Here is a 15,842-nt window from a genome sequence, read left to right as displayed (position 1 = left end):
GGAGCCTTACCAGGAGCCCTAGACTGAAAGTGAGTCTAAGCATTGGTATGGTTTTCCTCCACACAATCACCAAAGCGAGGGACAGAGCCAACACTCAAGAAAGATTTACTTAATTAATGACCCTCTAGAGTAGGGTAGCGTTGTGTAGAGTTTGCAGGGGTGCAGCTTGGCTGTGGTTCTAGAAGGGGAAACATCTGGGCTGCACTGGCTCAGAGACAGTCTCTGTAGACGGGTCAGTAGAGTTCAACCCACAAGGGTAAATTACCGCACGGGGAACCAGCTGCATCCGCAACCCAGCAGAGGTTCCACCGCGCAGCCGCAGAAGGAGCCGCGGCACTAACGCGCAGCCGCAGAAGGAGCGGACGGGTCTGCGCAGCCGCAGGAGAAGCCGGCGGTATCCGTATGAGTTCGTCCCGGGCTGTTTCGCGGGTGGCCTCAGGAGGTTGGGCCCGAGCTGGTCTTGTCCCTGCGCCTCTCACCCAGGCGCGTGAGGCCGGCTCCACTGCGCTGGCCTCGAGGCGCCAGCCCTCCTCCCCTAAGCCGCCGCCATCATGGTGCCCGTGTTCACCCTGAAACTGCGCCACAAAATCAGCCCCCGCATGGTGGCCATAGGGCGCTACGACGGGACTCACCCGTGTCTGGCGGCCGCCACCCAAGCGGGCAAGGTAACCGCCCCCACCGGCAGGGAGCCCGGGCCCCAGGGAACCCCAGGACCTCCGCCGGCCGCGCCCCTGGGACCCCGCCTCCTCCCCGACCCCGCCCCCAGCCCGTGTCCCCGGCAACCGTCACCCTGTAGCTCCATCCTTCTGAGGACAATGGGGTCTTAGAGGAACAGCTTTTCTGAGCAGTTGACGTTTTCTTGTCGTCAGGCACTTAGAGTCGGGCGACGTCGGTCCCTGGACATAGCTTAGAGAAGAGACGTCTCTGGAGGGAACGGGCTTGGTCCGGGTTAGCAGTAATAACCGACCCTAGATTCAAGTCAAGGGCCTCAGCTTGTCACTTGGAAGTCGGAATTCCTCCCACTCTCTCACACTGCTTCTTCTTCTTCTTTCTTCTTCTTCTATTTTTTTGAGACGGAGTCTTGGTCTGTCGCCCAGGCTGGAGTGCAGTGGCGTGATCTCGGCTCACTGCAGCCTCCACCTCCCAGTTTCATGCAATTCTCCTGCCTCAGCCTCCCGAGTATCTGGTATTACAGATGCCCCCCACCACGCCCGGCTAATTTTTGTATTTTTAGTAGAGACAGAATTTCACCATCTTGGCCAGGCTAGTCTCGAAATCCTGACCTCAAGTGATTCACCCACCTCAGACTCCCGAAGTGCTGGGATTACAGGCGTGAGCCAGCCCTCCCGGCCCCTCACACTGCTCCTTTATGGAACAACAACAAAAGAATGCAAAGACTCCTAAATTATTCAAATTGCACTTTTGATCCTTTCTCATGTACATTCAGTTCTTTCCCCCTAATTTATTCACTAAGTATTAGGTGCTTACTATGTGTCATTACTGTGCAAGGTGTGAGAGTCAAAGAGATAAAAGAGACATGATCATTTAACATTCACCAGACTTCTACTGAACACCTCCTGTATAGATTTTGGAGATTCAGATGTAAAGTTGGAGTCCCTACTTTCAGAAAGCTTATATTCCAGAAGCTAACAGACAAGGCATATCAAAGCCCTGTGTATTTGATGGAGGCATGCCCAAAATACATGGACGGTAGTGACAAGGCTAATAACTTAAAACAGGCACAAAACTTTATTACATGAATCATCTCAACATCATTGCTACAAGGCCAAGGGCAGCAGCATGGCATAGGTATGGTGGTTCTTGGCTCCAGTATCTATTTATTTCATGACCTTGGGCAAGGTATTTAATAATAGTACATAATACATGGGGTCATGAGCTAAGCACTTTGCATATAGGAAGTGGTCACTAATTGTTATCTGTTATTTTCTTTTTATGATTCTCACTTTATTGACTAGAAATTGCAGTTCAGAGAGGTTCAACACAGAGCTTGGAGCCACTCAACTAAAAGCGTGGAATGTGGCCAGAGTGCGTGTTGTCTGACCCAGAGTGGATTTAATGAGCTAGCATTTGTGTAACAATTTATAGTTTTTAGGACACTTCCACGTATGTTGTATGTTGTATGATATGCCTTGGGATATGGAAGTAAAAAGGCTTCGTTTTCCTTAAGTAGTATAACAGAGTTAAGCTATTAATATGGGGTCTGGCACATCATGATGTTAGTTATTGTTACTGTTAGAAGTCACTGACAGGTTGGGCGCAGTGGCTTACGCCTGTAATCCCAGCACTTTGGGAGGCCGAGGCCGGTGGATCACCTGAGGTCAGGAGTTCGAGACCAGCCTGGCCAGCATGATGAAACCCTGTCTCTACTAAAAATACAAAAATTAGCCAGTTGTGGTGGTGGGCATCTGTAATCCCAGCTACTTGGGAGGTTGAGGTAGGAGAATCACTTGAACCTGGGAGGCGGAGGTTGCAGTGAGTTGAGATTGCTCCACTTCATTCCAGCCTAACAGAGTGAGCCTCTGTCTCAAAAAAAAAAAAAAAAGGCACTGACAGATGTTACAAAGAACTTCATGTTGGTTGTGCTGTAGGTGCATAGCAGATATATAAATGGGCTGAAAATATCCCCTTGATATTAACTCAGCCCCTAATTTGAGGGCATACTACATGCTGGGCAATGTTCTTAGCTCAGCAGGTGCATCGGAGAATGGCCCCCATATAGTTTATATTTGAGAGGGGGAACCAGGCAGTTAACTGAATATGCAAGTGTCTTCACAGGAGAAAAAGAATAAGGGATTCAGTATGGTGGGAGCTTGCTGTTTTACACAGGCGATCAGACGGCCTCTAAGAACATTTGATAAGATGTTTGAAGGAACTGAGGAAGCAAGCTCTGCAGATTTGTGGGATGAGTGCCTTCCAGGCAAAGGGATCTGCAGGTGCAGAGACCTTGAGGTGCAGATATGTGTGGTGTGTTTCAGAAGCACGAGGAAGCAGCTATGGTTGGCAGGCAATGAGGGTGGCCATGAGGTAGCCACAAGCCAGATCATATAGGAACCTGTAGGCCATGGCAAAGACCTTGGTATTTATATTGAGTAAGTAGGGAAGACCCTAAGGGTTTTGATAAAATGGGTGTTGGAAGTCGCTTTATGTTTTAGATAAAGGCTAACTGGCTGGTATGTGGAGGATGTTCTGTGATGGGATGCAGGGAGGTAGGTGTAGGAGTAGAAGCAGGGTGATCAGGCAGAGGTCCCTAGGGCAGCCCTTATACAGACTGTGACCTGGAGTGGAAGGTAGGAATGCTTGATTCTAGGGCTGTTTTCAAAAATAGCCAAAAATAAATAAGTAAATAAATAAATAAAAATAAAAGGAGGTCCCTTGTCTTGTGTAATTGGACAGTTACTTTGTATTCAGAACTATAAACAAATCTAAAAAGTTCTGGCCTGATCTTTTATCTTGAGACCTTAAAAAGAATTAGTAATATTTTACAACTCAAGTAATGCCATGAATATATTCTCTTAAAAGCAATTAAACATTCCAGCTAGGGTTAAAGCCTGCATCTCTAGAAACAGGACTTTATCATTATATCTGGGACCCTGTTGTGAACATGGAGCTGACTCTGGACCTTAGCAAGGATATTTTTAAAAGAAATGTCTGTCTGGGGGTAGTGGCTCAACGCCTGTAATCCCAGCACTTTGGGAGGCTGAGACGGGCCGATCACCTTAGGTCAGGAGTTTGAGACCAACCTTGCCAACTGAAACCCTGTCTCTACTAAAAATATACACCCGTAATTCCAGCTACTTGGGAGGGTGAGACAAGAGAATCGCTGGAACCCAGGAGGCAGAGGTTGCCGTGAGCTGAGATCATGCCACTGCACTCCAGCCTGGGCAACAGGGTGAGACTCCATCTCAAAAAATAAATAAATGAAAGGAATCTCTTGCAGGGTGAACGTTAGAGTTTTCCTCTGGGGACATTTTTTTCTCTCATGGTGATGCTTAGGGGTCAGTTTAATTTATATTCTTTATAGCATCTCCTCAGCTAGAACAAATGTGTGAACTTCAACCAGTCCTTTGGAAGCCCTGGGAGTGGTCATTTTGTTGTGTGACTGAGATGGTTTTCTCTCCTCGCCTGAAGGGACAGACTTGTCTCCCTGTGGACTCTCTGGGTGCAGAGAACAGCAGGAGGGAACTGGGGAGAAATCTGACTCCTGAGACCCTTGTTGCTCTTGGTAAAAATTGCAAAGTCTTTCCATTCCAGTAAGAATGAATATGGAGCCGATAAGATATTTTCCCTCCTGTTCTTTCTCAACATATCTGATTTCTGGAAAACTCTGTAAGGATTGCTTTGTTCAGAACTGTTATAAAACGAAGTGTGATATGGTGGCTACAGCTCAGGGTCTGAAGCACTCCAGGCCCTTGTCTTAGCCCTGTCACCAGTCTCAAGACCTTAGCAAAGGCCCTTAACTCTTCTGATTTCACCTGGAAATCAAGGATTGGTGTCAGGATCAAATGTAATTAACATTTATCAAAGCATGTTATAAAGTGCTACACAGATGGGAACATGTGGCTGCACACTTTATCTATGTTTTTAGTCAATTCTTTTAAAAATTATTTTTTGTTGAAGAGGCTGCCTTGGGTAGGTATTAATTTAAAATGAATTCTGTTTGGATTTATGCAAAAGAGATGAAATGCTCATGTAAATTTTACAAACTTTAAAACTAGAAGGGGCTTGAGGAATTCCTAGTCCAGTGTTTCTCATCTCCCCCTCCTTTTTTATATTGCCCACCTTGGAGGTTTTTTAGATCATGAAAATTTCCCCAGTGAAATTCTAATACCTCAGATATACTGTATATCTCTTTTTATAGTGTGGCTCTGGGAAGGGCTACATGATTCCCCTATTGGAAACCCAGTTACTTGTCCTGGGAGTGATCTCACCCCTCTTGAGAATGCATTTTCTAGTGCAAACCTCCTTTTTACAGATGAAGTCCAAGAAAGTTGAATAATTTATGCAAACACTCAGATTTTATTTATGATAGTTGAAACTGTTGAATTTATTATCTTTGGGCTAATTACTTAGTTCTACATCACTGGTATAAACTATGAAAGCCTTCAAGATACTTGATTTGCATGACTCAGTTTAAGTTTGTGAAACAAATTTACTAACTAGCAGACCATTTTAAGGTCTAGGAAGTGAATTCATTAGGTGCTTGGATGAAAGATAATAAAGGAAGTGTTTATGCTGTTTTCCATGATCTTCTCGGTGTGTGCCAATCACATTGAAGATGGTAGCAGCTTATTCTAGGTTGATCAGGAAAAGTCTAGTTTCTAAGAGTACTTTGACATCTTGCTAGGGGGTAGCATGTAAGCTGGCCTGGTAAGCAGTGACTAGATCTTTTCCATTACCTTGTTGCTTACAAGGCTAAGAACCACCTGATTTCCATGACTCATAATGACTGAAAGTTGTTCATGCATTGAACTATGTATAAGTGTTTTAAGTTTTATAGGAGATTAAAGTGACTTCTTGTTAATGTTGATGTGTTAATAACATGTTTTTTTTAAAGTATGATACTAATTTTTTATATTTTAAGGTAATATAATTAACTGGTTTTTGTTTTAGGTTTTTATTCATAATCCTCATACACGGAACCAGCATTTCAGTGCATCCAGGGTCTTCCAGAGCCCCCTGGAATCTGATGTTTCTCTTCTCAACATTAACCAGGCAGTCAGCTGCCTGACTGCAGGCGTATTGAACCCTGAGCTTGGCTGTGATACTCTTTTAGTGGGGACACAGACTAATCTTTTGGCTTATGATGTCTACAATAATTCAGATTTGTTCTACAGAGAGGCAAGTAATAACCTTCATTACCATAAAACTGTCATTCCTCATTAATGTCTATTTCTTATGCTTGGAAGAGATGAGATCATATATCTTGGTATGTTTATTATGTGACTGTTACAGTGTAGATAAACAACATGGAGATTTTGCTGTTAATGTCTGCTTTATGTACACGGAACTTATTTATTTGGTTATGGGTGCTAAGCACTTGGTGACACTTGAGTTTATGAGGTATATCTGTGATACTACCATCTGTCAAGATCTCCTGTTGAGAATTCAGCCAAGAGCTGGGAAGCCAGTAGACAGGTCTCCTGGTGGACTTGCATTAAAGTTTAGTGCAGTAGTTATAGGAGAAGCCCTTACTGTAGCCTGCCACCTACAGGCTGCTGCAACTTTAATACCCAACTTTAATGCCCAAATATGAAGTTTTACAAACTTCCCTGTCTTTTCTCTTATAAATATGAATAGTTGAAACAGTTGAATTTATTACTTTTGGGTTAATTACTTAGTTCTGTGTCACTGGTATAAACCATGAAAGCCTTCAAAATACTTGATTTGCATGAAGTTGGTTACAGCAGTTCGTATTTATTACAGAAAAGATAGGGAAGTAAAAGAAATTATACCTATTTTTTTCATCTAGAGATAACACTTAACTCTTGGATTTTTGAATCCAAATTTTTTACCAAGCATATATGAATACATTTTGTAGTAAAATGGAATCATATATACATGTAGCCTTTTATTATTATTTTTTTACTCTATAGCAGCTTTATTAAGATATGATTCACATGTACAACTAACCTACTGAAAGTATATAGTTCAGTGGTTTTTAGTGTATCCAGAGAGCTGTACAACCCCCAACACAATCAATTTTCAACATTTTTACCCCCAAAATAAAACCCATACCCATTGGTATCATGCCCCATTTTTCTTTAACCTCCTTACCTTAGGCAATCAGTTGTCTACTTTCTGTCTCTAGAAGTTTGCATATTCTAGACATTTCTTAAATAATAGAATTATATAATATGTGATCATTTGTGACTACCTTCTTTTTCTTAGCATAATATTTTCAAGGTTGATCCATGTTGTAGCATGTGTCAATAATTCATTTTTATGGCCGAATAATATTCCATTGTGTGTATATACCGCATTTTACTTATCTGTTTATCAGTTAATGGACATTCCACTCCCTGACTATTATGTGTGGCTCTTTCATTCAATAATATGTTGTGAACATCTTTGTATGAAGTTACTACATATCCGTTATGTCATTCTTATTGGTTCTATGGTATTTTGTTGTGTTAATATAATTTGTTTAACCTTTCCATGTTGTTGAACATTTATATTATTTCCATTGTTTCTCTATTACAGTTCATAGTGTAATAACTGTATACCTTTGACTACTTCCCTGATTATTTCCTAAGGATAAGTTCCTGAAAATGCAAATGGTTTTCTTTCTCTTTCTTTCTTCTTTTTTGTTTTTTGAGACAGAGTCTTGCTCTGTCACCCAGGCTGGGGTGCAGTGGCACTATCACGGCTTATTGCAGCCTTGACCTCATGGGCTCAAGTGATTCTCCCACTTCAGCCTTCTGAGTAGCTGGGACTACAGGTGTGTACTACCACACTCAGCTAATTTTTTAAAATTTATTTATTTTTATTATTATTTTTTTTGATCCTGAGTCTTACTCTGTCCCCCAGGCTGAAGTGCAGTGGTATGATCTCAGCTCACTGCAACCTCTGCTTCCCAGGTTCAAGCGATTCACCTGCCTCAGCCCCCTCAAGCAGCTGGGATTACAGGCATGTACCACCACATCCAGCTAATTTTTGTATTTTTAGTAGAGATGGGATTTTACCATGTTGGCCAAGCTGGTCTCGAACTCCTGACCTCAAGTGAGCCACCTGCCTCAGCCTCCCAAAATGCTGGAATTACAGGTGTAGGCCACCACACCTGGCTTATTTTTTATTTTTTAGAGAGATGGGGTCTCACTATGTTGGCCAGGCAGGTCTCAAACTCCTGGGCTAAAGCAATCTTCCTGCCTCAGCTTCCCAAAGTGTTATAATTATAGACGTGAGCCACAAAACTTGGTTTTCTTCTTTGTATATTTTTTGTTGAAGGTAAAATGTACATACATGAAAACGCACAGACCTTAAGTGTACAATTCAATGAGTTTGGATCCCTATAACCAATACCCCAATAAAAATATAGAACATTTTCATCACTTCAGAAAGTATACCCCATTCCAGTCAATTTCTGTCTTCCATAGACATTCGCTGTTCTGACTTCTATCACCTTAGATTAGCTTTTCGTGTTGATGAACTCCATACAAATGGAATCATACAGAATGTATTCTTTGGTGTCTGGCTTCTTTCACTTAACATAATGCTTGCGAGAATTTTCCATGTTGTTGCATACAAAAGTAGTTTTTTGTTGTTGTTGCTGAGTAACAAACATAGTATATTCCATTGTGTGAATATACTGTGGTTTGTTTATCCACTCTCTCGGTGATAGACAAGTGGATGGACATTTGGGTTGTTTCAGTTTTTAACAACAATTTTTATCTAAGGATTTTTTAAAAATAAGACTTTTTGTATAAGACTTTTTGTGGATATATGTTTTAATTTATCTTGGGTAAATACCCAGGAGTGGAATTGCTGGGCTGTATGGTTTATAAGAACTTTATAAAACACTGCCAAACTGTTTTTGCAAAGTGGTTGTATCACTTTACACTCCTGCCTGCAGTAGGAGAGTTGCAGTTGCTGCACAACCTTTGTCAACATTTGTTGTTGCCAGTCTTTAATTTTAGCCATTTTGAAAGGTATAAAGTGATATCTTACTGTGGTTTCATTTTGCATTTCCCTGGTAATCATTGATGCAAAGCACCTTTTCTTGTGCTTATTATCCATTTATTTGTCTTCTGTGAAGTGTCGGTAGTTTGTCTCTTTATTATTGATTTGTAGATATTTCATGGATATACTGTATATAAGTTCTTTGTTAGATTTCTATGTAATAAATATTTTCTCTCAGTCTGTGGCTTGTTCCAGTAGATACATATCTCTTGATGAGCAAAAGTTTTTCATTTTTATGAAGTCCAGCTGATCACTTTTTTTCTTTAGTGGTTGGGACTTTTTTGCCCTTTGCTTGTTTCAAGGTCACATTGTTTTTGTTCAGAACGGAAATTGTGTTTAGGATTGTAATAGTCGGGGTTCTCCAGAAAAACAGAACCAATAGGATATGTACATATTAGAGGGGGAAATACTTGTTTTCAGGAATTGACTTATACAGTTGTGGAGCCTGGCAAGTGGAAAATCTGCATGGTGGGCCAGCAGACTGGAGACCTAGGAGAGAATTGATGTTGAAGCTCAAGTACAAAGGTTGTTTGCTGGTAGCATCCCTTCTTCCTTGGGGGAGGTCAGTTTTTTTTTCTATTAACAATACTTAATAGAAAGTACTTAATAAAAAGTATGGAAGGACTTAATAGTAAAGCAGATTATTATCCATAATGTGAGTGGGCCAGTTAATGTGTGAGGCCTACCCACATTATGGATAATAATCTGTTTTACTCAAAATCTACTCAATTTACTCAGAATTTGGCCCAATTAATGCATGGGCGAAGTAATGTGTGAGGCCCACCCACATTATGGATAATAATCTGCTTTACTCAGAATCTACTGATTTAAATGTTAATGTCATCAGCAAAATACCCTGACAGCAACTCTAGAATATGTTTGACCAAATACCTGAGTACCATTGCCTAGCCAAGTTGACATATAAATTCACATTACAAGGACACAGCTTTACAATTGCCTAGTCAAAGACTTTTTTTTTCTTTATTTTCTTTTATTTTTTTTTATAAAGACGGGGTTTCACCATGTTGGTCAGGCTGGTCTTGAACTCCCGACCTCAGGTGATCTGCCTGCCTTGGCCTCCAGAGTGCTCAGATTAAAGGCATGAGCCACCAAGCCCGGCCCAAGACTTTTTTTTAAATGAGATTTTCAATAGGCATTGGTGAACTGCTCCCTAGAAATACTACAATTTTCCATACCCCCCTCAATAATGATAGTGCCTGTTTTATTACGCCCTAACTAGTAGTGGATATTATTGTTCTTTTTCATTGCTAATCCAAAAAGTGAAAAATGATATATTGTGAGAATGAACATTTTTCATGTTTGTTGACTGTATTTCATCTCTAATATTTCCTGTTTGTTTATTTTTTTGGTTACGGTGTTTACTGTTTTTGTATTTATTTGCCTTTTACTAACCTTTTTCTTATATTAACTTTTTGTCTTATGTATTGTAGGGCTTTTTTTCTCACTTCATTGTTTACCTTTTAACTTTATTATTTCTTTGGCCATTTAACAGTTTTAATTTCTTATGAAGTCTTTTCTTTCCTGTATAGCCAATCTTTATAGTTTTTCTACTTAAAGATTCTGTAAGTAACGATTATTTTCCTATACAATAGACAGTGTTTATAAAGATGTCCTTGAGTCTTTCAGAAATAAATTAACTTATACCTATGTAAATTATTCAAGAAATCTCAGATACTTATTTTGGATGGTGGGACCATGGGTGTTTTATTATTCTTTGTACTTTTTAGTACAAAGAATAGTAAAATTTAAAAGAGTAGTAAAGAACTGGATTATAAGTATTTAAAAGATCTCTATCCAAAATTGTTAAAACAAATTCTGAGTTTGGGTGCTTAAATGCATAAGTCTTGATTCTCCGGAGAATTTGCCCTCTGGAACCTGTGGTCCCAGAGAGCCCCAGAGTATCATAGCAGCTTTTTGTAGCAGCTTAGTGTGAGAGCCAAGGCTCTGATTTACCCTGCATCTATGCTCATCCTTGCAGAAGCCACAACGTTAGGTCTCAGTGGACAGCCCTGGCTGCCCTCTCAGGAGACCATCTGACGTCTCACAAATGTTGACAGAGGAATTTGGGTATCCAAACAAAAATATGGATATACATTACCTTCAGTGTGCCTGCAGATGATTATGTCTAAGATAATGTGTCCTTTTACTTTTCTTAGGTAGCAGATGGGGCAAATGCAATTGTGCTGGGGACTTTGGGAGACATTTCTTCCCCTCTTGCGATTATTGGTGGCAATTGTGCTCTGCAGGGTTTCAATCATGAAGGAAGTGATCTCTTTTGGACGGTATGAAGAAGAAAACATTCTTTTTGGTACTCTTAAGCATTTTTACTTTTGTTCTTTTTTAACCACCAACTCTACTGAATAATTAAAATACAGAACAATATTTATAATTCTGTGTATTAAAAAAGGATATGAATAATTTGAATAACATTCATTTGTGTTTTGTGTAATCCTCTCCTTCACGTAGCTAATATATTTGGAGTAAATGAAAAAAAGATGGCAAGCTAATGGTTTGGGGTTTCATTTTCAGGTTACTGGAGACAATGTTCATTCCTTGGCCTTGTGTGACTTTGACGGTGATGGAAAGAAAGAGGTATGTGGGGGAGGAGATACCTCTCTTCTGTGTTTAGCTGAATAAATTTTCTCATGACAGTGACAAAAAGGATTCTCCTGGCTGATTTTCCGAGGAGAATGCCTAAATGCTGAGCTAATTGACCTCATTTGTCTTTCTCTTCTCTTTTGAACAGTAAATCACTTGTGCTTATCTAATAAATACAAAGGTCAAAGCCATGGTGTTTCAGAGACTCAGGAGGGTACAGAGAGGGTAGAGGACCGCAGTCTCATGAATTGCTCCTCATGCTTTGAAACCATGTTAGTATGTAGTTTTCAATTTTGGCCAACTTTTTTTTTTTTTTTTTTGAGACGGAGTTTCACTCTTGTTACCCAGGCTGGAGTGCAATGGCGGGATCTCGGCTCACCGCAACCTCCGACTCCTGGGTTCAGGCAATTCTCCTGCCTCAGCCTCCTGAGTAGCTGAGATTACAGGCATGTGCCACCGTACCCAGCTAATTTTTTGTATTTTTAGTAGAGACGGGGTTTTACCATGTTGACCAGAATGGTCTCGATCTCTTGACCTCATGATCCACCTGCCTCAGCCTCCCAAAGTGCTGGGATTACAGGCGTGAGCCACCACGCCCGGCCTATTTTGGCCAACTTTTTTGAGGAATCTAAATGTTTTAGAAATGGGCTTTTAGCCTTTGAAATTATTCTTATGGTTACCCTAGAAATTAGCTTCTTGAGCAGTAGGTGTGAAGTGCTGTGTTGGGCACTGATTTGCCCCTCTCTTATCCATGGACACTGGACTCTGGTGTTTGAACAGGGCTTCCATCTGTAGGCAGAGAAAGTTGCTGATCCAGGGAGCATTTTCAGGTACTCAGGGAAATAGGTTATTCTGGCAAGATGTGCAATTCCGATGGCAGGATAAAAGCTGTATAGTAGTCCCTGTTTCTTCACTGACTGAATGTGCTGATCCTCCCAATAGAGGGAGCATTCCTGAGCATCAGACTATTAGGAGGTAGTCAGTCTTCGGTGGCAGTAGCAGCATGGAAAGTATTGTGCAACTTTTTGTTTTGTTTATGAAAATTTTGTTGTTTTCACTTACCTAAACATGTATGATATTTCCCTTTCAGCTGCTTGTTGGATCTGAGGATTTTGACATCCGAGTTTTTAAGGAAGATGAGATTGTGGCAGAAATGACAGAAACAGAGGTAAGAAGTGCCACCTCTAACTACAGTAACCTTGGGCAAGATAAATCAGCACTGTTAGATGAAACATCAAGTGAGAGTGCTGGGGCATCTCCCAACCCAGATGGTTTTAGGATAAAAACTGTGGGGGTCAGACAGAGCTGTATGTTATGGAAAGAAAAGCAGTAAAAATCCTAATTAAGGTATATTTTGAAAAGACTGATTAAATAGAGAAAAATTATTGAGTATAGGTGAATACATAAAGGCGTTTCTTAGTTAATACATGCAAATAATAATAATAATGTCAACTATTTATTATGTACCTATCATATGCCAGGTAGTGCTCTAAGTACTTTATATGAAGTAACTTATTGAATCCTTACAACAACCCTAATAGGAAGATAAATTATTATTTCCATAGATGAGGAAACTGATGTTCTGGTTGGTTGGTTGGTTGTTTTGAGACAGAGTTTTACTCCATTGCCCAGGCTGGCGTGCAGTGGTGTGATCTCGGCTCACTGCAAATTCCACCTCCCAGGTTCAAATGATTCTCATGCCTTGGCCTTCTGAGTAGCTGGGACTACAGGCGCGTGTCACCACCATGCCCAGCTAATTTTTGTATTTTTAGTAGAGATGGGGTTTTGCCATGTTGCCCAGGCTGGTCTTGAACTCCTGACCTCAAGTGATCTGCCCACCTTGGCCTCCCAAAGTGCTGAGGTTACAGGGGTTAGCCACTGTGCCTGGCCTGATGTTACATTTTTGTTGAGTTACTTGTACAGTGTCTTGGCTATGAAGTGTCATGGTCAGCATTTGAACCTTTATGCCTCTTCTTCCTCCTCCTGATCATATGTATTGAATAGGGCTGAAATGCATAAATGAGATTTTTGTATTTTTTTTCTTCATGCAAATTCAGTACTTCTTAGGCACATTTCTGTAGGTAAGCTTAAAAATTAGGTGTTAGTTACTCTAGCTCTAAAAAAAAAAAAATTAGGTGTTAGAAACTTGTGATTAGAATTACTCATGTAACAGAACCTGAGATATTTCTTTAAAAAGTTTAAACTTTATTTTTAAAAAGTAATGTTTAGGCCTGATGCAGTGGCTCATGCCTGTAATGCCAGTGCTTTGGGAGGCCAAGGTAGGAGGATCACTTGAGGCCAGGAGTTTGAGACCCTCCTGGGCAACAACAAGACCCCATCTCTACAAAAAATATAAAAAATTAGCCAGGTATGATGGCACATGTCTGTAGTCCTAGCTGCTTGAGAGAGTGAGGCAGGAGGATCCCTTGAGCCCAGGAGCTTGAGAATACAGTGAGCTATGATCACACCACTGCATTTTACCCAGGGCAACAGAACAAGACTCTGTCTCAAAATTAAAATGAAAAAAATAAATAAATAAAGTAACAGTATTAAGAGTTAGGAAAATAAAGACAAAAAGAAAATAAAAAGCAATATCTAAAGATTACCTGTATCCTTTATGGTTTTGACATTCTTATGATATTTATTTGCTGCTAGTTTTCAGGATTGGGCAAGACTGAAACAGAAAAAAACAATTTAAGGTATTCTTAAGGAATAAGAAAAAGATAAAGGAGCAATGGCTTGTGAACATTGTAAATGGACAGAAAGAAACCAGTGAAAGGGAGTCTTAGAGATCAGAATGGTGGGATTCTGCAAAATTTAGTTATGTGGTATTTAGGAATCTATATTAGAAAAGCTTGAGGACACTGGTCTCAAAACTAACCTTGGCCACTTGTCCTTAAATTGCTTGCTTCATGCCAGTCATAAAAGCTGTCTAAGACGGTCACTTCTTTTCCTGTAACTAAAAAGGAGACCAAAAAGCAAAACCTACATATTGACGTACAGTGTTATCAGTGACTTTAACGAATTTATCCTCTAGCAAGAGTTACCAGGTTTTACTAAGTCCTACTATACCTTTTATATGTTCATAGGCAGTATGATGTAAAATGATAGTTGTGGACAAAGAAAAAAATGAAGAGGACAAATGAGTGCCAAAAGGAGCAGTCTGAGGATGCGTGTCTATACAGGGAGTCTGTTTTTTTTTTTTGAGTTGGAGTTTTGCTCTTGTCACCCAGGCTGGAGTGCAATAGCGCAATCTTGGCTCACTGCAACCTCCACCCCCCCAGGTTCAAACGATTCTCCCGCCTCAGCCTCCCAAGTAGCTGGGATTACTGGCACCTACCACCACACCCAGCTAATTTTTATATTTTTAGTAGACACGAGGTTTTGCCATGTTGGCCGGGCTGGTCTTGAAGTCCTGACCTCAGGCAATCCACTTGCCTTGACCTCCCAAAGTGTTCATATTATAGGCGTGAGTCACCGCACTTGGCCCTGGAGTCTGTTTTGTGTGCATGTGCTTACCTGTGCTTTCTGGAGGAGGGCCGGGAGCCTTCATTAGATTCTTAAAGGGGTTTGCAACCTCCCCCACCACTAAAAAAAACTTGAGAATCCCTGGCTGATAGGTGCTGTGTCCTGCATTCTCATATCCCTTTCATTCTAATTTGTGGTAAATATTTTCTCCTTTGGTGGGAATCATTCAGATTTTGTTGGATTTCTGTTGCTTGTTAATACTAGATGTGAGGAGACTGAAATATTTGAAACACCTCTTTCCTAAATCCTAGAAAAGAGGATAAGAACCTGGAATAGAGTTAGGGATTTGAGGGGACTTGTTGATCTTCTAGTCCATGAAAGGAAGGAACTGGTGAACTAAGGAAGCACTAAAGGAGCTCAGGAATCTGGGGCTAAATTTATGAAAATATGGACTTTATAACATTGTTCATTTGCAGGGCCATTTTCCTGTTCTCTTTGTTAGGTTTTTGCTCCTAGTTCAAATATCTTTTCCCCAGATCAGCAAAATCATGATTCATTTGGCAGTTGAACAATACTAAGTATTGTCAGAAGAATGCCTTGAGCTAAATAATTCTGGAATCCTACACAGCACTTTGTATTCATAGTTAAGTGAAGTGGGTGGTTTTGTAGAAAAGCTGTAGGTGTAAAGGAAATTATATAACTATTCTCTGCTTTATACAATTTATTTCTTAATATCTCTTGTATTAGGAGCAGAATTAGAAAGTAATCTGCAGAATCATGGATATCATTAAGCTTTGGTTTTAACTTTAAAGGAAAGTTTTGTTCAGTACGTAAAATTTTATCCTTTTAAGGATGTCAAATCCTTGAACAGTCCTATAACTATTTCTGTATCATATATGCATTCTGTATATTGTTACATACTACACAGATCCATGTGCTTGGGTTTTTACTTTTCAAAGGATTGTGTGTTCTTTCTTTTACTTCTAGCTAGCAAACAATAAATTATGTCATAGAAAAGTATACATATGAAGTAAGATATTCAATTGTGGATTGTTGTA

At 40.3% G+C, this 15,842-nt stretch overlaps 1 protein-coding gene across 1 annotated transcript in view; it reads left to right on the top strand.

Moving 5' to 3' along the window:
- Positions 1-390: 390 nt before the first annotated feature.
- The window catches only part of BBS2 (Bardet-Biedl syndrome 2), a 33,041-nt gene continuing 17,589 nt past the window's right edge, over positions 391-15,842 (top strand). Inside the window, exons 1-5 of the mRNA XM_012447919.2 lie at positions 391-665; positions 5,632-5,859; positions 10,875-11,000; positions 11,248-11,310; positions 12,407-12,484. Coding sequence (XP_012303342.2) covers positions 552-665; positions 5,632-5,859; positions 10,875-11,000; positions 11,248-11,310; positions 12,407-12,484 — 609 coding nt within the window. The 5' untranslated portion in view covers positions 391-551. The remainder of the gene's footprint in view (positions 666-5,631; positions 5,860-10,874; positions 11,001-11,247; positions 11,311-12,406; positions 12,485-15,842) is intronic.

This window comes from Aotus nancymaae, unplaced genomic scaffold (assembly GCF_030222135.1).
Source record: "Aotus nancymaae isolate 86718 unplaced genomic scaffold, 86718_ANA_hifiasm-v0.15.2.pri h1tg000030l, whole genome shotgun sequence".
Lineage (NCBI taxonomy): Eukaryota > Metazoa > Chordata > Mammalia > Primates > Aotidae > Aotus > Aotus nancymaae.
The sequence above is the reverse complement of the archived record's forward strand: the minus strand, read 5'-3'. Positions and strand labels throughout refer to the sequence as shown.